Source organism: Lissotriton helveticus, chromosome 7, assembly GCF_964261635.1.
Source record: "Lissotriton helveticus chromosome 7, aLisHel1.1, whole genome shotgun sequence".
NCBI classification, from domain to species: domain Eukaryota; kingdom Metazoa; phylum Chordata; class Amphibia; order Caudata; family Salamandridae; genus Lissotriton; species Lissotriton helveticus.
Window position 1 is genome coordinate 182,724,219 of NC_136068.1, and position 22,436 is coordinate 182,746,654.

The 22,436-nt window shown below is 50.3% G+C and overlaps 1 protein-coding gene across 3 annotated transcripts in view; it reads right to left on the reverse strand.

The window, feature by feature from the left end:
• PLTP (phospholipid transfer protein) overlaps positions 1-22,436 on the reverse strand; it is a 226,440-nt gene that overhangs the window by 84,632 nt on the left and 119,372 nt on the right. For all 3 annotated transcript variants that reach the window (XM_078651904.1, XM_078651903.1, XM_078651905.1), the window contains 2 exons: positions 8,563-8,662; positions 5,616-5,744 (listed from right to left, as the gene is read on the reverse strand). In XM_078651904.1, coding sequence (XP_078508030.1) covers positions 5,616-5,744; positions 8,563-8,662 — 229 coding nt within the window. The remainder of the gene's footprint in view (positions 1-5,615; positions 5,745-8,562; positions 8,663-22,436) is intronic.

The following is a 22,436-nucleotide window of genomic DNA, read 5'->3' on the forward strand; positions in this document are numbered from 1 at the left end:
GGATATCTTTATTGTGTATTTTTAACTGATTCTCATGTGTTCTATTATTGCATCAAGGCAGCAGACCGAAGCATGTGTGGCTGACCTAGTTGTTAATTTTCAAACAATGTTTGATAAGCAACAAGTAATCTGTGAATGTCAGAGAAGGTTAAAGCTCCGGTTACTTAGCGGTAATCTTCAAAGCCATGTTGGCCGTGATGTGCTGAAGGACCTCCCTTAATTCTTGGCCCTGCACATATCTTCCCCCTCTAGGCGCTGTTGTTTTCGGGAAGAGCGGCCATCGCGCTCTTTAAATGCTGCAGCAACCGCAACCTGAAGCATGGGCTGTGTAGTCTGAAAAGACAGGGAATCAGCTGTAGGCTGAGAGCTGGGCCCTGCCACCACCAGAGGATCCTCACCAGGCTCCATTGCCAGGACACACCACAGGAAATAAAAAACAGGGAAACAGACACTCAAGAGTTACCAGGCAGCCTGCAGAGGACCACACCTTCCACTAATATATACCCCACTATGTCGTGAAGAAGAGTGGAGCAGAGAAATCCAACCGGCAGCACACGTTGCCAGGCAAACCAAACAAGCGGGAAGCCGGCTGTGTGAGGCGTCGCCCCCTTGGAGACAGGATAGACAGGACATCCAACAGAGAGTTAGGATTTGAGATGTGAGATCGAGCGTCTCACGCCCCAAGCAGGAAGAACAGCAGTTGCCCACAGCTGCCGGCGCCGGCCTGTGAGGAGGCATGAGCCGCACCTTCCTGTTATGCGGCTAACAGAGAATGCTTCCAGCTCGTGTCTCAGCAGGAGCCGAGGCACAAGCACAACAAGGTAAGCCCGCTGTTCCGGGGCTGCCATGGGCAGAACCAGCCGCCGAACGCCCGTATCCCAGTATGAACTGAGATGCGAGCACCACAAGGCCAGCCCGCTGTTCAGGGTCTGCCGATTGCAGATAGGGAGCTCAAGTAGTTCTGTCCCCTGCCACAGAAATCACCCAAAGGTGAAGCAGAGACTCAAACCTGACAAGCATGCTCGCGTCCCAGTATTTGCAGAGATGCGAGTATAACAAAGAGAAGCCCGTGCGGGCTGACCGTTGAGCATGCCAGTCACAAGAGCCTGCTTGTGCAGGGCCTCTACAGCCGCAGAGCCCCCACACGCCCAAGGCTCGCTAGAGCAGAGCCTAAACCGCTCGGGCAGGGCTTACACCCCAGGGTCGTGGGTCCTGCTGGAGCAGGACCTCTACCTACCTAACACACGCACTTGGAGAGTCCAGCACAGAAAAAAAAACCACAGGTAGTGGGGTGGGCCGACCCTCCCTGGGTCAAGGGTAACGGTGGTCGGCCATGTTGGGGAGGCATGGGATGCATCGGCTCAATATCCTGTGATTCTGGGATAATTACTTAATGTTCCTGTGTCTACCAAAAATGAATGTGTTCTTGTGTAACGGAACTGTTGCTAGGGTAAAGCGCTCTTATACCTTCTGGATGAGTTCGCGCTATATAAAACTGCAAAAAAAACAAGGCTGCAAGGGAGTTTTGTAGAAATTCTCAGCATGGAAGCATTAAGAAGATCTTAGAAACGGAATAAGATTGTTAGGTGCTTTGTTAAATTAAAAATGCTTTTTAGCACCTCTTTGTCTTGAAAGGTAGCCCTCGTGCTGACATGCAATATATCCTATCCACCCCACAGTTAGATCTGCACTATTTGCTTTCTGTGTTCTAATTTTGCTATATTACTTAATTCAAAATTGTGCCATTGTTTTTCTCTTTAGTTTCCATGTTTTGGTCTCACCTAGCGACGCAGCGCATGCGCTGTCGCCTTGGCGAGATCTATTGTTGTCGGTTTTGGTAGCGAAGGGGTACAGGAGATGTGCACGTGCCCGGACAGGCGTGCATGCAAGCGCCGAGACCGGCGATGTGTACGTGTACGGCTCACACATTCAGTACAACGCGCATGGCACGCTTGCGCTTTCACTTTCTTTTAAGCAATAATCAATAGGACTTACCCCCGCAGACCTTCCTAGTCTGGCGTGACAGGTCAAAAAGCATAGCCCCGCCAAGGCTCGTCCGGGCGCATACAGGCCTGGTCTTATCCCAGACGAGTACCATGCCGCCTCCTGCCCATGTCCAGGTTAAGGATTTCACGGGTTCCTCGGTGCTGTCCGCTCTTACAGCAGCCGAGGCAAATGAAGCCGAGGAGAGAAAAAGTCGCTCCGGACCGGCTCACAATCTCGCCCTAATATAACTGTGTAATAGACTCTGGCAGAGTGTAGAGCCATGAGTCCCCGAGGCGCTCGGTGCTTCACTGGAATGTGTAGGCTTGCTCTGCTTCTTCAGACAGGCTGGGGGAGGAGAAGTCTGTGAGCCACGGGGGTTGTCTGCGTCAATGAAGCGCTTCTCCAACTGGACAGATTGACACTTACACCAGGGATGGACATTCATGGCTTGCCTGGGGGCGGCAGGGCGCCACTGAAGTATGTTTACAAAAGGTAAACATAAGGTTCAAGGAAGGAACCATGACAAGTGACTGACAACCTTTGATTAGAGCAACAAACCATGTTCATCATACAAGACTAGCGTAAACCCACAAAATACCAATTCTATAAGGAAATAACAACTGATCAATGAAAACAAAACCTTGTTTCGATTTAACTGCCTTTACTTATTTTAAATATGTCAGGCAACCAAAAACATAAGAGAGAACACGCAGACTTACTCCTAGCCCCTCAAACGACAAGTGGTTAAACGCTTGTCACTGACATCTACTGTGATCTGCTGTCAGGAGATAAAACTCCCACAAAGGTCAACTCTACCTATCGTTCAAGGTCATTACTGAGTATTAGGCAATGGGATAACAGCAAGCAACACCAGTGGCGGATGGTGACATTTAAAAGTGACGCGTAAAAGTTTGTGGGGAGTGGGCGGCGCCGAGCGAGGTCGACTGTCATAAGGTGGGGTTTGTGGGTTCTCATCAGCGAACATTTTTAAAAAGAGTGAGCAAATAGTGCTGTTTCATTTTTCAAGCATATATAAGATTGCAAGATGGGTAATAAAGCGATTGTGAAGTGTAGTTATGACATCAATAAAGAGATTTCATACGACAATGATGTAGGTAGCTGCTTATAGCACTCGCAGAACTATTGGGTTCAGGGGTTTGGAAACTAGCAGTAAAATTGCTTACCATGTCCTGACAAATTGAAGAAGCGAATTTTGTAGATTAAAACGTTTCAGATTGCGGGGTATGTTTTTCCCCTTCTTCTTTAAGGTTATCAAGTGGTGTGTACAAGAGTTTACCTGCAGTAAGTCTAAGTGCCATTTCGATGTGTTTGTATTCTTTTAATAGCAAAATAATCCAATTCGGTAACTTGTAAAGCAAAAGGCTGTGAAATGTTCTGAAAGAGCCTAAGATCAAATGAATGCGTTCTCCACCCATCAGGAGTCCTGCACTCACCCCTATAATGTGTTATTGTTTCAAAGCACTTAAGTAGCGGTGCTGTTCCCGTAGTAGCGCCTACTCTTAGGTCTCCTACTTGCCATTCCTGCACACCCTGCCACCGGCTTCGTATAAACAAACAAGAACGCCACTATCGGCGTTCATTTAACCTGCACACTTCAACAAACCAGGTCATTTGTGTTTGAGATGCTATGTATGGCATGTTTTTTTATGGCTGACAAATGTCTTGAAGAATGTTATTGCCTGCATTCTAAAGTGCGCCTGCCTGTAGGTCCCTAGCCACTGGCCAGGCCATAGGGACACAGCAAGCACACAGATGCCATAGAAGTGATCAAATATCTCGTCAATTGTTAGATATTTTGGATAAATCTATCTTGTAAATGATTTTTGGGGGGTAGGGGCATAGACTCACCGGCAAGTTGACTAATCGCCTTCCCTTACTCTGCATTTCCGTACAGGCCATAGTAGGTGCTCAGTGAAAAAGAATTATCATGCAGTGCAGAAATGAATATTCACAACAAAATGAAAATGTGTATCTTACAGGCGGCACCAGAGAGTGCACAGAGTGTGCAGGACATGAGCCCCAATAGCCAACCCTTGCTAGTGGATTTCTTTTCTAGTGCCAGTGGCTGCAAAGGCCGCTGTATTTCGACCCCTATGTCACCATCAAAACAACATGTACAAATTGGGCACAAGCGCAGACAAAACATATGAATAGGACACCCCTCCCTCCCCTCGTCTTAATAAAAATCTAAACTTCGGTTTGGAAAGAATAAACTAGAACTATTCTAGTTTGCCATTGTGTACATGTTTCAGGCTCTTTTCTGCCTGCTTTCCTTTACCACAGTCTCAACTCCTTTTGTTTTTCACAGAAGCATTTGCAATGCAACAGGTCTCACACTTACGCGAGTTTGAGGTATTGGCATATGTTTTGGTTTTTAAAACATAAATAAAAGGCATTGTCATTTACAAAGCCAATAGCTCAAATTCGCGAAAATGCGAGACCCATTGCATTACAAATGCTTGTTTAAATAGTGCTACAGAGTCAACTGTGCTGATGGTCCTGGTCGAGGACCGCCAGCAGGTCCTCAGGTCCTGAAGGTTTTAGAGTTCTATGGCTCAGGACAGACCATGCAGTACATTAAATATATATTTTTTGTCTGATCATTGGGGACTCAAAGAAGGTATTGACAGAAATGCATCACTTAGTCGCCCAATACATCAATTAGGTCTCCCAGTGACTGATTTGCTCATGACTGCAGTTGTCCTTCTTGGGTGGCTCTAGCATCCATCCAAAGAGGCCAGACACAAATATAATATACATTAAAACTGTGGGTCACATAAAAATGGAGCAGTGTAAGGACATCCTTTGTCACGCCCTTCATGAAGGAATGAAGGCAGCTGGTGGTGAGTGAAAGAGATGTTGCAAATGTCCTTGGTGGTTGTAAGGCTATGATGAAGTTAAGTTAGAGGTAGGAAAGAGGCATGCAACTTTTATAATGTGTGAGAAGCAAGCAAGAGTGTTATGCAGGAGGCAGAAATAGTAATGGGACAAAATTAACCCGGCATTTTCAGAGGATTGAAGGAAAAAGGAATGTTTAGATATACTAGAGACTTTTTGAAAGGTACAGATTTTAGGAGATAAGTCTATAGAAGATGAAAGATGTGGAAACTATTTGGGTAGTGTGGCTGCACTTGTGGGGTAGTCATACTGCAGAAAATGTTTCATGGGGGGTTGATAGGGACTACTTGGTAAAGGTCTGCTTGGAGAGTTAGAAGTAAAATAAATAACAGAAAAATGATCGAGGGATCATATACAGTGAAGCAAAAGTAACGAAAAAGGGTGTATGAGGATGGAGGTTAAAAGAGACCGGGGAAGGAGAACACGCTTGGGAAAGTATGGGGCAACACATCCCTTAAAATTTTATTGAGGGGATGAAGAGATGAATCCTAGAGGGGAGAACGGGTTGAAGGTCGGTTTGCATTATGGAAGAGGGGTGAGAACCCGGGGAAACCTGCACTGGAGTGAAAGGATGTATGATACATAGAGACAGTGCTCAGGTTAGTAGAGGTAGAAGCAAATAGGAAATAACGTAAAGGGAGGCTAGGAGATCACTTAAAGTGAAAGACACTGGGGTATTTTCAGGTTATGGCAGATAGGAAATATCTTACAAGAACCAGTAGAGCAGCTTGCGCTGGAACGTGAGACTGATGGAGGCGTTGTTGATGTCAAACACAAGGTCTTGACTGGGCTGGAAGTGCAGATCAGAGTTTGAGAGCTCCAGCTCGGTCACCTTCACACTGTAAGGAGAGGAAGAGAGAGATGAGTATTCTGACCCACATCCACCACCCTGCCCACATTAGGGTCCATTCTGCATCCATTCCCAATCTCTGTCTATACAACCCGATTCCACAATAAATTTCAGTCTATTTCTGCAGTTTCGCAATGTTCAGCCCATTGCACATCTTCCATTGTCAACACATGGCTTTGCATGCAAATTCTAGTCACATCCTACCACTGTCAACATCTACTCTGAATATCACCTGCTAATATAGTGAATTTGCCGTTCTACAATCGTAGATTTCCATATAACATAATTTTTAGGTCAATGGGGCACTAAATAAACAACTACTGATAAAGCTAATAGGCCTGCCTTGGCAAGCTATGTAGTTTGAAAGACATTGTATTTCTTTATATTGCCGAGCATTTGCAATATTATTTAAAAGAATAAAAGGAAAGAAATACTACAGGCTAAATGTCCAGGTATATACTTGCAATTAAAAATCATTTAATGAAAAACGAAAGGGTGTGGATATCTTTGCATGATATTGTGCATACTTTATCATTGTGTTGCTGTTGCAAGATGGCCGCCACGTTTCCAAGTAGCGCGTCAACCATATTGGAATGGTGAAACAATGCACACATATAAAGAGGCATTAGCTTTAAAGGATAGTTTTTGTGTAGGAAAGTACCCCTTCTTGTAAATAAAACTATCCTGACCACAATGCAGGTACCCTTGAGCCAGGAATCAAGGTCACTGCATTGAGGCTAGACAGCCACAAGTGCCACAGGGTTAGGGATGAGCAGAACTGTATCTCTCTCTCTCTCTCTCTCTCTCTCTCTGGCTTGCTTACTCTTTCAATGCAGGGCAACTGCGCTTGCTGCACTGTGTTTTGGGGAATGTTAGTAAATATTCCCCTGGTACTCAACCCCTTGGGGCGGCCGCGATTCTGCGCCTGTGCGGCAGAATCGCGAGTGGGCGGGTTTATGACGGCCCCCAGCCGTCATCAGCACACGAGCCCCGTGATGCATGACGGCTGGGGGCCGTCATCAGCATCGAAGGGGTTAATTTGAAGAATAAATATATAGAAAGTGATAAGAGTTTTTATTAGGACCCCAACGCCGATGACGGCAAATTCAGTGTTTGCTGAACACCAAGGCTGCCTAGGCCTAATTTAAGGGCTTGTCTCTTGCTTCTGCCATCTTTCACTTCCTCTCTTTATTGCTCTCTTGCAGGGTTTCTTTTGTTTATGGCTGGCTTAATCGTGCAGCTGTCTGCAAGATCTACTTCTTCCAAATCTTTATCCAAATCCACCTAGAGGAGTACCTTACTCACTGCTATTGGATGTTTGGTGAATTAATCTGCTTTCCATGGAGAGCTTACATTACAATGCAAGATGGACTGTTTTACATCTAAAAAGTACTGTGAATCATCACAAACTAAACTCTTTCTTTCAAAGATGCATTGTATACAGAAAGCAATCATTTCTCATTGTATTTCTTTCCAATGAAGCAGGCTATTGTTGATGGTTTAGTCTGGACTCAAATGCAAGCCAAACCTATTGGCTTTGCCAATGCTTGTTAATCCCTGTTTTCTCCCTTGTCCTCTGTTTTTCGTCTTTCTCTTCCTCATTGTTTCTCCCTGCTTTGCTTCTCTCCTAATCTGGGTCAATATCTGATTATGAAATATAAACCTCAATCCCAAAAAATGAATGCCATGGCCTTTCACAAGCTAACACTGGAACAAATTAAGCCCTGCATAAACCTAAAGCAATATGGAGGTATTGCCTCCCCATTCCAAACCCTGGAATTCCTATTTATCCCTGACTTTAATTCTGGTGATTCTGCATGTTTTCAAAAGGGTGAAAAAACCTAAATATTTGAAAATCACCACAGGCTTACAAGTTTGCCGGTGTTCCATATATTTTGCAAGCCACTTCTTAGCACACCCCAAGCCATTATAGCTGTCAAACCGGATGTTGTATTAATACAATTTATTTTACATACTTTAGTCAGACCGTAGGCATGAATCTCCTAGATCTTTACTCTGTGAATTTAGATCTTGGGTTGCCTGTACAGAAACGTTTCTTTCGCCACTAATCTAAACAGGTGTGGGGTATAAAGTATGTAAGACAAATACAGACATAAGGATGGACTGCAAATTTAAATCAACTCTACACACCAGGGAAACCAGAGTCTGACAAAAGTATGACCTAGAAGCAGTAGAGAGCGGTAGAGGCACTTTCTTGAACACTGTCCACCTGCAAGACACTCAGAACACTTTCTTCCCTAATTTTTGCTAGGAAAAAATGAAGACTTCCTGGAAAACTGTGGGTGGTTAAACTAAGTCATCCTTTAGAAGAAAGAGCGGCGAAGACAGCAAATCATGTCTGTGTGTGCCACCAGAAAAGATAATACTTGCAGAATTGGATCACCGTTCTAGGATTTTTATTGATTTTAGCGACTTTAGTCACTCCAGTTAGAGTATGCACGTCAATTCTGAGCCCAAAAGCTTTTAATCTTTATTTTTTTTACTCTTTTCTATTCTATATATGTAAAATGACGCACATTGAAATGATTTTAATTAAACCACACATATTTGTAGAATTGGCAGTAAGGCCCATGAATCAGACTAAAGCAACAATGAACCCAAATGTGTCCCTTCATGTCCCCCCATGAATTTGCTTTGGTGAGATGTGCCTGAGGAGCAGATGCTGCTGGGCCACCTCCAAGTCTAGCACAATGGGGGTGGTTTGTCCTTGATCCCGCCCCGCCCCCGCGTGCACCCTCCCGGGGACACGACAGCGGTCGCGGCACGTCAGAGCCCTCGTGACTCACTTGTTGATGGTGTAGTGGAATCTGCCTTCGCTCCCGCTCAGGTCGGGAATGGTGATGTTTTCCAGTTCTTCCGCCACAAACCGCAGGCCTTCCTGTTTGACTGTGAAAACAAGAAGACAAAAAACATCGTTTTCCAAGAATCTCTCTGTCGGGGGGAAGGCCATAAAGTGTGTCTCCATTCCACCCTTCACAGTCTGTAAGACGTCATGTTGTTGTCCTGAATCTGTCACACCAGTATGGTATCTGTAGTGCATGAAATACAACAAGAGGTAGAAAACATGTGCCTAGGGTGACCAGGCGTCCCCGATTTGTCTGGACAGTCCCGGTTTTATGCCAGCTGTCCTGGCCGATTTCAACAAATTAAGCTCATGTCGCGGATTTTAGAGAGGGTTGGCTGAAAACGGTGGAGGTATATTTTTATGTTTTGCAAAGCAGGGATAGTTAGCAACCATAATAAGAAAGTAATGTAATTAACAGGCAAGCTACCGGATTTAAAAATGGCATTTTATGTATGTTCTGACTGCCCAACTGTAGTCCTTCTTCTATTTTTGGGAAATGGCCCGGTTTTAGGCTTAAAAATTCTGGTCACCCTACATGTGCCCCAGTCATCCCCCCCCACCCCCGTCCCCCTAACCCCCGGCATCCCACTGGGGACTGGCGTAGCTTAGTCAGTAAGATTTGGGGGTGGTGTGTAAGATTCAGATTTTTCTTTTTTTTTTTATAAATTGTTTTTATTGTTGCTGGCAAAGAATATTCATATATCGAGAGACATTTGTCAGTGCAGCCTCAACATTCAGCTGCATCCAACCATTTAAGCAACATTTCCATTTTTTCATTTAACTGAATTGAACATTACAAACAAAGGGTCAAGACGTGGTTCCTCTGGCAGAATCAAATTATACCAAGTGCGTGAGTGGTAGCAGTATAGGGCCACATGCATGGTTTTCAACAATCACAAACTTTACATCACTTCTTTTCACGAGGCTTGTACATTCCGTCACACTTAACTACACTCCCTATCCCGCCAACCCTCCCGCTCATTCCATCTCCTCATCCTCCTCCGCACTATCAATATCGTCATCCTCAGGCAGTGGTTCACAGATCTCCCCCCTATATACATTCCAAGGTGACCATGTCTTATTCCACTTACGTGGGTTGCGCCTCTGTTGATAAACTGCTCTTTCCGTCATCATTAACATATCCATATTTCTGCACCATTGGGCCAAGGTCGGAGTGGTGTGCGCCCCCCAGTTCATTGCAATGTCCCGCTTTGCCAACATCATACCAATGATTACCCATCTCTTCCCATGCTGTGTCAGGTCGGTCTGGTCCCATACATTCAGCAGGCATACCCTGGGGTTAGGTGTAAATGACGTGTGCAGAGTCTGGCCTACCGTGCGCGCCACACGCCCCCAATAGTGTTGTATACTGGGGCAGGCCCACAATGTATGGAACAGTGTGCCCTCTTCCCCACAGTTTCTCAGACAATACGGGTGATCTGCCCTGTGGATTCTGTGCAGTGTTGTGCGGGTGTAGTATACCCTGTGCAGTATTTTAAATTGTACCAACCTAAAACGTGAGGATATACCCGCCTCCTTGGCGACGCCAAAGCTGCGTTCCAGTGTGTCTCGTCCAGTTCCCCAATCTCATCCTCCCAGTGTTCCTTCAATTTCACCAGCGGATCCGGTAGGTTGTTCAGCAGTTTACGATATGTGAGTGAGGTAGCACTGGCCTCCATGTAGTCAGTAAGCAATCAGTCCTCTAACGGGGCCGAGTCCGGGACCGCCGTACCTGGCTCCAGTACCGCCAGAAGGGCATGCCTAATTTGAACATACCGGTACGTTTCGTTCAATCCCATATCGTACTGTTCCCTCAGGGCCGCGAAGGAGATCACTCCCTCACTTGTCCACATGTCTCCTACGGTGGAGATCCCAATGTTGTCCCACTGGTCAAACCCTTTACTGTGTCGCAGAGTGCCTAGGGCCTTAGCGTCCCACAGCGGTGTGAGTTTGGTAATCACCCCCTCCCAAGCTAGTCGCCTTTGAGCTTTATGCCAGATAGACACCGTGTGTTTGGTTGGGCCTTTCAACTTTGTCAACAGTCCCTTATTATAGAGCGGGGCCAGTAGGGTGTTTAAGCCTAATTGACTCCTATCAGCCAGGAATGCTGGGTCGTCCTGTGCAGCATGGATCCATTGGTTGATCACCTTAAGGTGCGATGCCCAGTAGTACAATTCAAGGTTTGGGAGCGCTATCCCCCCGCTATACCAGTCTCTAACCATTTTCGATTGAGCGACCCTGGCCGGCTTATCTCCCCACAGCAGGCCTGACAAGTGTGCAGACACCTGGCGGAAAAATGACGGTGGAACCAACGCCGGCGTGTTTTCCAGGACATACAAGAAGCGCGGCAGCGCCATCATTTTAAAAAGTGCCGCCCTGCCTAACAGAGTTAAGGGGAGGGTCTTCCAATGGCGCACATCCGCCTTCAACCTATCTAGCAGTGGCTGAAGGTTAAGGTCACGAAAGGTCGTCTGTTCCCGTGTGATTCGAATCCCTAGATATTTAAAGGAGAAGGGTTCTACCTGCAACGGGCAGTCCGGGGTCAGGGGCGGTGGAGTGCCACTGATCAAGTAAAGTACCGACTTCGCCCAGTTAATTTTATAACCCGACGCCGTGCCATGTCTCTCACATAGGGCCAGCAGGACCGGGATACCATTTGCAAGGTCTGTGAGGTAGATTAACATGTCGTCGGCGTACAGGGAGACTCTATCCTCCCAGTCACCTCCCCAGCGTATGCCCTTCAGTAGCTGAGTGGTTCTGATAACCGTCGCCAAGGGTTCCAACACTAAGGCGAACAGCAGCGGCGAGAGCGGGCATCCTTGCCTCGTGCCTCTCGCCAGTGGGAACTCCCTCGAGATGTGACCATTGGCCGTCACCCGTGCTACTGGGTCTGTGTACAGCAGCCTGACCCATGATATAAATTTCGCGCCTATACCCAAATGTTCCAGAACCGCGAAGAGATATCGCCATTCTACCATGTCGAATGCCATTTTGGCATCCAACGACCGCACCGCCGCCTGTTCCTTAAGTAGTGGAGCGCGTGCCAGCACGCCATGCAGCCGTCGAAGGTTCAGCGCCGTGCTACGGTGTGGCATAAAGCCCGACTGGTCCGGATGAATTAGGTGCGCCAGATGAGGCAGCAGCCTAGTGGCCAACAGTTTCGCCCAAATTTTACTTTCGGCGTTAAGGAGGGAGATTGGGCGGTACGATCCGCATTCATCAGGGGGTTTTCCGGGCTTTGGTATTGCGATTATAGTGGCCGTACGCTGGTCGGGCGGCAGTTGCCCCCGTTCCAGACAATCCTCGTACATTTGGAGTAAAGGCGTCGACAGCGTTTCCGCCATGGTCTTGTACCATTCTATCGGTACTCCGTTAGGGCCTAGCGCCTTCCCTGGGCGTAACGCCGCGATAGCTGCCTGTATCTCCTCAGTCGTCAGGTCCGAGTCCAACTCGTCCCGGCTAGTCAGCGTTAAAGTACGAGTAGGCACTCCAACGAGAGACCCCTCTGCCATCTCCCGGGAGACCTCGAAATCAGGGGAATACACTAATTGGAAATGGTCCGCTAGTATGTCCACTATTTGAGACGGCCCAGTCTGCACCACGCCCTCTGGGTCTTTCAATTGTACTACGGCCCTCTGCCCTCCCCGTTTCTTTTCTAACCAGGCCAACAGTTTACCCGCCTTTTCACCGACTTCGTACACCCTGTGAGTTGTCGTTGCCATATTGTCCATCACCCTGCGGCGCACATGTGCTGTGTGACGTTGCTGGCATATCCGGAGCACGTGTTGTGTTTCCTCGGTCGGGTCTCTCTCGTGGTCTCGTGTGGCCCTTTCGAGCAGTCCCTCTAAATCTAACAGCTCCTGACGCTGCGTGTGCTTATGGTGAGCTATAGCTGAGATGGCTTGCCCGCGCAGAACCGTCTTGTAGGCTTCCCACACGGTGGTAGGGGAATCCACTGACCCTACGTTTTCGGTGAAATAAGACCTCGTGCCCCTCTTTAGCGCCTTGGCTACTGTCGGTTCCCTAAGGTATCCTGGGTAGATCGGGTAGATACGTTTGCGTGTCTGTGCATGATTGGAGAGAGTCAGCGGGGAATGATCTGAAACCCCTCGAGGGCGGATTTGGGCTTCGGCAACAGTGAGGAGGCCCCCCCCCAGTGTGAGGAGGTAGTCAATTCTCGAGAGACTGTCATGGACCGCCGAGTAATATGTGTACTGCCGGTCGTCTGGGTGGGACCGCCTCCATATGTCTACCAACCCCTGTGCTTCCATGAAGTCGTGCAATCGGGAGGGCCCCGGTGTTAGTGTGCGCACAGGGAAGCGATCCATACAGTTATGTGCCACAGCATTGAAGTCGCCCCCTATAATGAGATCCCCTTCCGGTAGGTCCAACAAGAAATTTCCCAACTCCGGGAGGGCAGTGGCGTGCAGTGCCGGTGGAATATACACCGAGACTACGTTAAGTGGCTTTCCCTCCCACTGCCCATGTGTCGCCGCAAAGCGCCCCTGTGTGTCGATCTTAGTGGATTTGGCTATGAACCTAGATGATCGGTGCATTAGTATCCCCGTGCCACGGGACCCCTTCGTAAATTCAGAGTGAACAACCATGCTATATCCTTTCCGATCTAGGGCCCGTGTCGCTGCGCCCGTCAGATGTGTTTCTTGCAGTAGGACCAGAGCGGGGTTCAGTCTCTTTATGCCTTGCAGCACTAGCCCCCTTTTTATCTTGTCTCCCAGGCCCCTCACATTCCAGGACACGAGGTGCAACGGGGTTGCCGGCCCTACACTATCGTCCCCTCCCACCATTCTGGAAAGAGTGGAGTGCTTGGCCAGGATCGCGAGGCATCAAGCCTCCTAAGTAGTGTAAATAAATGCCATGCCATGGTTCCGCTACTCTACGCGCGTGCATCCTAAGGTTCCTATCCAGACCCTGATAACCAATTAAAAACCAAAAAACTACAGTACCCCCAACTCCCCCCCTCCCTGCCCCCCTGCTCAACGGACTTAGAACTGCCCGCCCCCCCAACTCAGCAGAGTGCCTGAACCCAACCCAAAACATAGTACTTGCACGCTGGGGTGAAGGACTCTCCGGAGTCGGCGGCCCCCTCCTTTGGCCGCGGAGGCCCTCAGCCCAGTGTCCAAGGCGGCATCGTCGGACAGCGTTGCATTCAGTTCAATGTGCCAGTATCTGGGGATCACTGTTCTTCATCATCGTCCCCTTCTCGAATAGTGGGCAGAGACGAGAGTGGCTCCGCTTCATCGCCGGTTGATTGTAACTCTTGCTGAGATTCGACAGTGCGGTTTTTGGTCTGTCTGTTGGAGCGACGAGGGCGGCCTGTCGCCCGCCAGCCTTCCAGCCAGTCCTGTGCTGCCTCCGGGTTGTCGAAAAACCAAGTCTTATTGTCGGCCACAATCCGGAGTTTGGCCGGAAAAAGCATTGAATAGGGGATTTCCCTTGCTCTTAATTCTTTCTTGACCTCGAAGAAAGTTCTCCTTCTCCGCGCGACCTCCGCCGTGTAGTCCGGAAAAAAGGCTAGCGTGGAGTTTTGAATCCTAACAGGGGGTGAGGTCCTCGCCGCTTGTAGAATGACATCTCGATCCCTGAAATTAAAGAGCCGTGCTATGATCGGTCTGGGGTTCGCCCCCGTTTGTCGGCGCCCTCCCGGAACTCTGTGTGCCCTCTCCACAGTGAAAAAATTTGAAAGTCCCTTAGGCTGCAGGTGCTGTTTGATTAGATTCTTCACATACAAGTCCATCGACCTCGTGTCTTCCGACTCCGGCACACCTATTATACGGACGTTATTCCGTCTCGAGCGTCCTTCTTGGTCATCGAGCTTGTCACGCAGTTCCTTATTTTCTTTCGTGATACGTTCCACACTAGTCTGCAGTTCCGACACATCTTCCACCAGGGCCTTGGTCACAAGTTCCATCGTGTTCACCTTCTCCGTCATCTTGTGGAAGTCCGCACGAATCAGAGTAATCTCTGCTGAGATCGACCCCACAGTGGCCTGCACCTGTGTGAGGGCCCGCATGACATCGTCCAGGGTTGCCTTCTTGCCCCCTGCCGCCTCCACCGTCTTGCCCGTCTGCGATCTCGCGTCTGGCGGGGGGGTAGCGGGTTTTTCATATGCAAATCTGTCAAGGCGGGATTGTGCCGCAGTGTTTTTCGGCCCCTTGCCGGCCATCCTGAACGGGGAGCCGAGCACTCAGACCCCCCTTCGGTTCCACCCAGACTCCCGCACTCTTTTGGGGCAGTCTTCCGCCCCTCAAGGCTCTCCGATGTAGTTGGGGCACAGTCCACCCGCAGTCGTGGCCCTCAGTGGTCTGGCTTGGACCCTCCGACTCGCCTCCGGTCAATGAATGTGGCGGCGCTCCCGCAGCCACGCGTGGGGGTGATTGCTTTCACAGACGGCTAGTCCCAGCCGCGGGGCGTCGACGAGTCTCTGACAATGGGGACGGTCTTGTTGCGCCCCACCCGCGTTGGTCGGGCCGGTCAGTGTGGCGTTGCCGGTGTCTTCCGCCCTACCCCCTTGTATCTGCTGCAGGGCAATGGTGTTACTTGGCACGTCGGCCTGTGTCCTGGAGAAGAAACCCGCCTATGAGGGTCCGTGTTGTACAAGAAGCCCCTGCGCACTCTCGCGCTTTCTTTATTTATAGTGCGCCCCCTCCCAGCGGGGGGGGGGGCCGGGAGCGGCCGGCGGTGTTTGATCGTCGGAGGACAGCACCTCAGTCCCGCCGGCTTACCCGACCCGCCTCTGCTGGTACCGGACCTCTGCCGGGTCCTAAAGATGGCGGCTCCGCTCCGGATTCAGCCGCGCTAAGCGCCGTCACCTGGCCCCTCAGGTCGTCTGGGCCAGACCCCGCCACTCAGCTATGGGGCGCCCGGGGTTCCGCGCGGGGCTCACCAGGTCCGATGGCAGCTGTGGGAGGCGGGGGGGGGGTCACTCTCTCCGTGGTCGTTGCGGGCGGGCGCTTCCGGCTACTCCTCGCCCAGGACGGCTCACTTCCTGCCAGCCTACCCGTCCAAGCAGGTCCCCGGCTCAGTAGCTTCGCAGGGGCCCTCTCGGTGTCCGCCACAACTTGGCTCCCCGACGTCGGATTTTCTCCCCGCTTGTCCGGACCTACGCCGCCCGGTCCTGGGCATCAGTACCTGTCCGCACTGGTCATAAATGGGTCGGATCGGTGATCGGATATTGTAGGAGGCCGCTTCAGCCGCGGAGCTCTCTTCCTAAGCTGCCGCCATCATCGGCTGCTGGCCACGCCCCCCCCAAGATTCAGATTTTTCAACAATTATACTGGCATATAATGTTAAAATAGACGCATGAGAGGGGCTTAAGGGGCAGAGGAAATAGGGAGGAATGTGGTTTGTAGGGGGTACTAAGTGAGAGAAAACACAATATTGTGTAAAATAAAAAATAAAAATGTAAGACTTTTAAAGCTGAGAGGGTGTGTGCTTTTTTGTCTGTGAGGATGTACAAATCCGACCGACATCTCACCATACCCGACTGAAATCACCTGTACACAACTATTTACATTTATTAGGGGGTGTAATACCCCAAACACTCTCCCTGAAACGACGCCCCTGCCACTGGGCACTAGTTCAGTATTTCCTAGCCGCAATGGAATATCTCCTATCGAGCCCCTAGCAGCCCTGCACGTCCGATTCTAGACCCAGCATAGAGCTCCTGGCAGTAATATGACCTCACCTGTGTGGGAGGCTGACAGCCCTGCACATCCTTTCTGAGCACCTGCCAGTAATGTTACATCACCTGTCAGATATGTTAATAGCCCTGTACATCCTTTAAGACCACCTGGCAGCAATGTTACCTCACCTCTGGGAGATGCTGACTGCCCGCACGTCCTTTTAGATCCCCTGTCAGTAATGTTACCTCACCTGTCAGAGATGCGGACAACCTTCCACATCCTTTCAGACCTTCTGGGCATGATGTCAGAGTGGGTGGGTCTTGAGATGGTGAAATGGATGCTGTGGTGGTCGGTCCAGGTGAGCTGTATGGCGTGGTTGTAATTGACTCTGTTACTGGAGGTGAAGATGGGGTCAAGCGTATGTCCTGCGATGTGGTAGTTTCGGTGACAAGTTGTTTAGGTCAATGTTACTTATTCTTTCCAGGAGGTCGTTTGTGTTGCTGTCGCTTGGGTCCGAGGTGGAAGTTGAGGTCCCCAAGGAAGATGTAGTGCCTGGAGTCCATGGCGATCAGGCAATGAGGTCTGGGATGGTGTTGCAGAATCTAGTGTGGTCAAGGTGGTCTGTAGGCGAGGGTCCCTCTTACGGTGCTTTTTCGGTCTGTGTGGAGTTGGAAGTTGAGGTGTTCCATTATCAGGGTCGGTTCACCTGGGGATGTTGTGCAGCGGATGGTGTCCTAGTAGATGATGGCAATTTCACCTATGGGTTTGTTGGTTCTGTCCCAGTGCGTTGTCTTGTAGTATTTGGGGATGGCAATGTCTGGTGCAGAGGGGGAGGTTCAGCCAGGTATCCTGGAGGAAAATCACATCGAGGGTGAGGGATTAAATAGTGTCATAAATCTCTGTGGCGTATTTGCAGAGTGATCATGCGTTGAGTAAAATGCACATGAGGTTGTTTGCGGCGTCTATGGTGTTGTTGGTTCCTTCGGTGCAGCAGGTGAAGTGGCCCTCTGGTGGAGTGTGAGGACATGCAACAGTGGTTGTTGAGGTTCGGGGATTCAGGGCTCAGAGGTCGACGGAGGTGTATCGGCACGGGATGAAAGAGACATGATTCCTGGCGAAGGGCGCTGTCCAGGGGCAGATGGGCACAGACGGGCTCGCCTTTGGCAGGCAAGCCTTCAGTGTACCAGCGGCTGCACAGCGGTCACCATAAGAAGTCCTGGGACATGGGAGGGGCTGGCTGGGACGCAGGAGGGCAGGAAGCAGGTAACAGCGGGAACAGCAAAATTACAGCAGAAAATAAATTGAAGACTGAATAGAAAACAGACAGCGGGAACAACAGAATAAACAACAATAAACAAGTAATGACAATGAAGGCACAGTGCACAAATATGGACAATAAATGTAGGCAAGTAAATAGTCACCCGAAAAGTGGGTTCAAGGCGGGTAGGCTTAAGGACTGTGTTGGCGTCAGTGCCAGTGAGTTATCAGGAGCAGCAGCGGGGGAGCAACACGCTTGACCCTGGAGGTCGAAGGCTACTCCCTGCACATCCTTCTAGAGCGGTGCTTAATTTGAGCCGGTGGTTTACGAAACTCGGCACTGGCACTTAATTGTAAACTCCAGCACTTATAAAGGTCTGCCACATGGTGACGCTATCTGTGTAATTTAGAGATCAGCACAACAACAGTAGTTTATTAATTCAATATTTATTAAAAAATGACTAATACCTGTACCCTAAGCCATTGTTATAACTTTGGTGTCCTGGAATAGTCTAAAATGTCACACTTGTAGGTGCATGATGGTTAATAGTTGTGTTAGTATTGACACTGGCAACGCGGTAGGGTCAACGAGTGGTGCTAGCTGCAGTGGCCAACTGACGAGGTGCCTGGCACTTATTTATTTACAAATTAAACACTGTTTTAGAGCGCCTGGCAGTAATTTTCCCTCTCTTGCCAGACATAAGCAGCCCTGTACATCTTTTCAGAGGTCAAGGGCTGGCAGTAATGTTTCCACTAGTCGCTGGTAGCCTGGAACATCCTTTCAGTGCTCCTGCCACAAATGCGCCTGCCCGAGGCCACCCGGTGGCCATCAGGAGGGCGGGCCCTTAGTCGCGGAGGGCCGCCCCGCCCCTAGACAGGGTCAGACACCCCCCCTCCGGGCAGAGTCGCCTGGTGGAGGGGGCGGCCCAGTGACGCACGTCCGGGGGGCGGCAGGCAGGAAGAAGGTATATCTTCCCCTCAGGCCACTGCGGTGGTCTCTTTGCCGCCCCGGACGTTGCGTGGACGTGGACACTCTTTCGGGAATTCTCTCGCCGGTGAGTGTTTTCGGGCTGCCTTTGCATTACCCCCCCTCTGCCTACTCCCTCCCTGCGGAGGTCACGAGTTCTGGCTAGGCGGCCCGCTTAGCGTCGGGCCGCTGTGGAGGTGGGGGTTTGCAGGCAGGTTGGCGGCTTTCTCGGGGGTACGTTCGGACTCGCCCACTTCCTCGTGTTCTGGGGCTCTTGGGCGGCTACCCCCCCCCCTTTTTTCGTCCGTATTGGGGGTGGCCTTCGGATGGGGCCTTGTGCTCCGGGGCAGGGTCTGGGCCTCGGTCGGGTACTTGGGCCCCGGCACGCCTGGCTATCCCGCGTTACAATTTAGTCGTGTTCGGGGTAGGTAGGGAGGGACGGCCTTGTGCCGGGTAAGTTCTTGAGCCTCCGCATCCCAGGCGCCCACGAGGAGGCGAGTAGCGGTTTCAGGAACCCTGGGCGTGGGCCGCGTGGTCAAGCCCTGGCCGCGTGGTTAAGCACCGGCCCCCCCCTTCCCAGACTCCATGCGGTCCCCCTTCCTTTTGGCGCGCGATTCCGCTGTAGGGATTTTAATCCGTTCCTTTGTTTGCAAGGAATTCAGCTCGATAATGTTTCATAGGTTATGCGCTGGCTATGTTATCATGTAATGAGATAAACAGTTTGAGGGAGTTTGTTAACTGAGGGACATTTGAAGAACGATAATGTTTTCATGCACATGCGCCTATAATGTCTTCATGTAATTGAGCTACTCCGTGAGGGGGTTTGGTTTGTTGCCTTTTTACGACGCTGTAACGCACTACTTCTCCTGATCGGCGGAAGCTTTTCCCGGCACGATAATGTTTTCTTGTATATGTGCTGACAATGTTTCACAGTTACATGAGCTATTCCGTCTTAGGAGTGTTTATTTGATGCGCATTTCAGGCAATAATAACGTTTAACATGTCAATGCGCTTAATGTTTTACATGTCATGAGCTATCCCGTGAGGGAGTTTCGCTGGTCGCTTGGCTTCCAGCGTGTAACGCACTACATCTGCTGATCGGCGGATGCTCATTTCCGCCTCGATAATGTTTTACCGGTAAATGCGCTATTCCGGTTGAGGCAATTGTAAATGTTTCTTTGTTTACTAAGTGGTACCGCACGACTTCCTCTGGTGTCGGCGGATGCTCATTGTTGAATCGATAATGTCTGAACATGCATGCCGGTTTTCGAATTACCTCCAGTTTGCTCGCGCTACGGGCCTACCGTTCTGGCGCGACAATGATACATACGCAAATGCTCTTGCTTGGATGTGTGGTGCGCTAAATGTTCGTGTTTCAGGCACAATTAGGTTGGCGCGCTATATGCCTCGTGTGTTAAGCATATAACGTTTGTCATCATAACTGGGTGACGCTGTTTATGCGAGGGTCTTTCAAGCATGTATTATTCTTGTGTTGCCCTTGGGGTCAGGTACACTAATATGGGATGCTACATGCACTTAAGGTTGGTCATGCTTAATGTTGGTATTACGTTTTCTTAACGCTATTGCCTGCGAGGGCTAAGATAGCCAACTGTGTGCCAGTCCTCGCGTGCCTTTCGGAGCGGACCAGCCAATATTATCCTCTCTAGCCATGGTAAGGGGCTAAACGCTGAGGGGCTATACGCTGGCGTGGCGTGCCTTGTAGCAGTCACAACACGTGGCGCGTGGGGGCTGGCAGAGTGTATTAGGCATTTTGCGGGGTTGTACCGTGGTGGGGGTACTTTCATGCACTAATGTGACGCTTTGCTCTTGCCAATCGTTTCAGGCCCTCTTTCTAGACGCGTTCTCCAGGTCGTCTCTCAAGCAGCATCGGCAAGTGACGAAGGTATGTAGTCACGCGGTTACGACGGTATCGCGACAAATGCAGTTGGGGGGTTGCTTTTCTCGATGTGCTGGTTCTAATGGGGCAGTGTGCAGGCGTGCAACCGTTTCTTCCACAGTCACGTCTAGCCCGCGAGGCAAACAGTTGTTTATTTGAAATGTTGGGCTTAGTGTCAATTTTCTTCCTTCCTGCAGAAGACGCTTGGTAGGCCTTCGAGGCAAACTGTTGTTTTATTTGCAATGTTGGGCTTAGTGTCAATTTTCTACCTTCCTGCAGAAGACGCTTGGTAGCCCTTCGAGGCAAACTGCTGTTTTATTTGCAATGTTGGGCTTATTGTCTTTGTTCTTCATTCACGCAGAAGACGCTTGGAGCTCACTCGGCAACCCCCCCCCCACCCCACCCCCCATCCACGGCGCACCCGGATTATCTTTCTTGCGTGGTAAAGAGTCGTAGATAGGCATGGAGAGCCAAGGGTCCCCCCCCCTTTTTTCGCAGATGTCCCAGGTCGATGACTCGGGGTTAGGTCCCTCGCAGGACGCTCAGATGAAGGCGTTGATGGAGATGATCAAAGCGAATGGAGTGGCGTGGGCTAGCGAACTCTTGTCGGCCAACCCTCCCAGAGCCACAGCCCCATCCGCACCTGAGCAGGACATTGTAGAAGAGACTCTTACCAGGTCCAAACGGCTTAAGAAGCCAACTTGTAAAGACTTTCCAGCGGAGCCTCCACAGAAAACTAGAGCCGTTGAGCTTGTCAGGAATGTGATTGTACATGCCCCCGCCTCCCCCCCGGCGGCGATCGTGGAGTCCTCACCCATATTACCTCGCCCAGGGGGTTCCGCTGCAGACTTTGCCACTAAAGAGGACCTTGGTAAGCTCACGGATTCACTCACGGTTTTCATGTCTGAAGTCAGAGCTAGTTTTCTGTCCGCTTCCTCTCAGATTAGTCCTCCGGCAGGTCCCTCTATTGTGGTGCCTCAAGTCTTAGCCACTACGCCCACTGCTCCCACGGACACCTTGTTAGCCCAAGTGTGGGGCGGGCCTCCTGCCCCAGGGGTGGTAGGCATTGCAGCACTCGGGAGCGTCCTGGCTAATCCTGTGGTTGCGGTGGCCCCGGTGCTACTTTCAGCTCCGCTGGTGCCCCCAGTCTTAGCCGCGCCCCCCGCGGCTCCGGCGCCCCCTGTCTTATCCGCACCCCCCGCTGTGCCTGAAGTCCCCGTTGTGGCGTCAGTCCACGCACCAGCAGTTAAGATGACCATGGCACCCTTGTTATCGGGCAAGTGTTCCCTGGCTTGGCAGGTCCCTCAGGCGGCTAAAGAATGCATATGGCGTAGGGAATTTGTGGATATCTTTTCCTTCCTTATGTTGGGCGTTCATGGGTTTGATATCAGGAAAGTGAGTGCCAAGGACGAGGAAAATAAAGTCCGTTTTCAGGCGTGGCCTGAGAAGACCATTAAGAATTGGAGACAAGCGTTCTCTATGCTAGCAGCGGTTATAACAGAGCGCTTCCCTGAGCAGGCGCAGGCTCTTTTTCAGTATGCAAGTGTGATCGCTGATGAAGCGGATTCTACAACCGGTCTGGGATGGTACAGATATGATTGTGAGTTTCGCATGAAGATGGCGGTCTGTCCAGAGCTGGAATGGGATCAGATTGAGTTGAGATTGTGGGTACAATACATGGGTAAGGGCAAACTATTGGAAGGTGTTGCGAAATCCGTGACTCAGGATAAGAAACCCGATACAAATAAGGTACAGCAGTCCGAGAGCAAAAGCCACTTCAAACAGTCCTTTCGGGGAGGCCGCGGCGGGGGGGGGAAACAGACAGTATAGCAAAAAAGGTTTCACAGCCACATGCAGGTTGTTCAACGCAGGTAATTGCTCCTGGGGAAAGGCATGCCGGTTTTCTCACGTATGTAGTAAGTGCAGTGGGCCTCATCCCGGGTCAGCATGCGACAAGCGTGATTCCCCTAGCACCACCTCCAAAGACAAGTAATACCGATCAGTCTCTGCCTCCCTGCTCACGCCTCTTTGTACTCCCCACGCCAGCAATC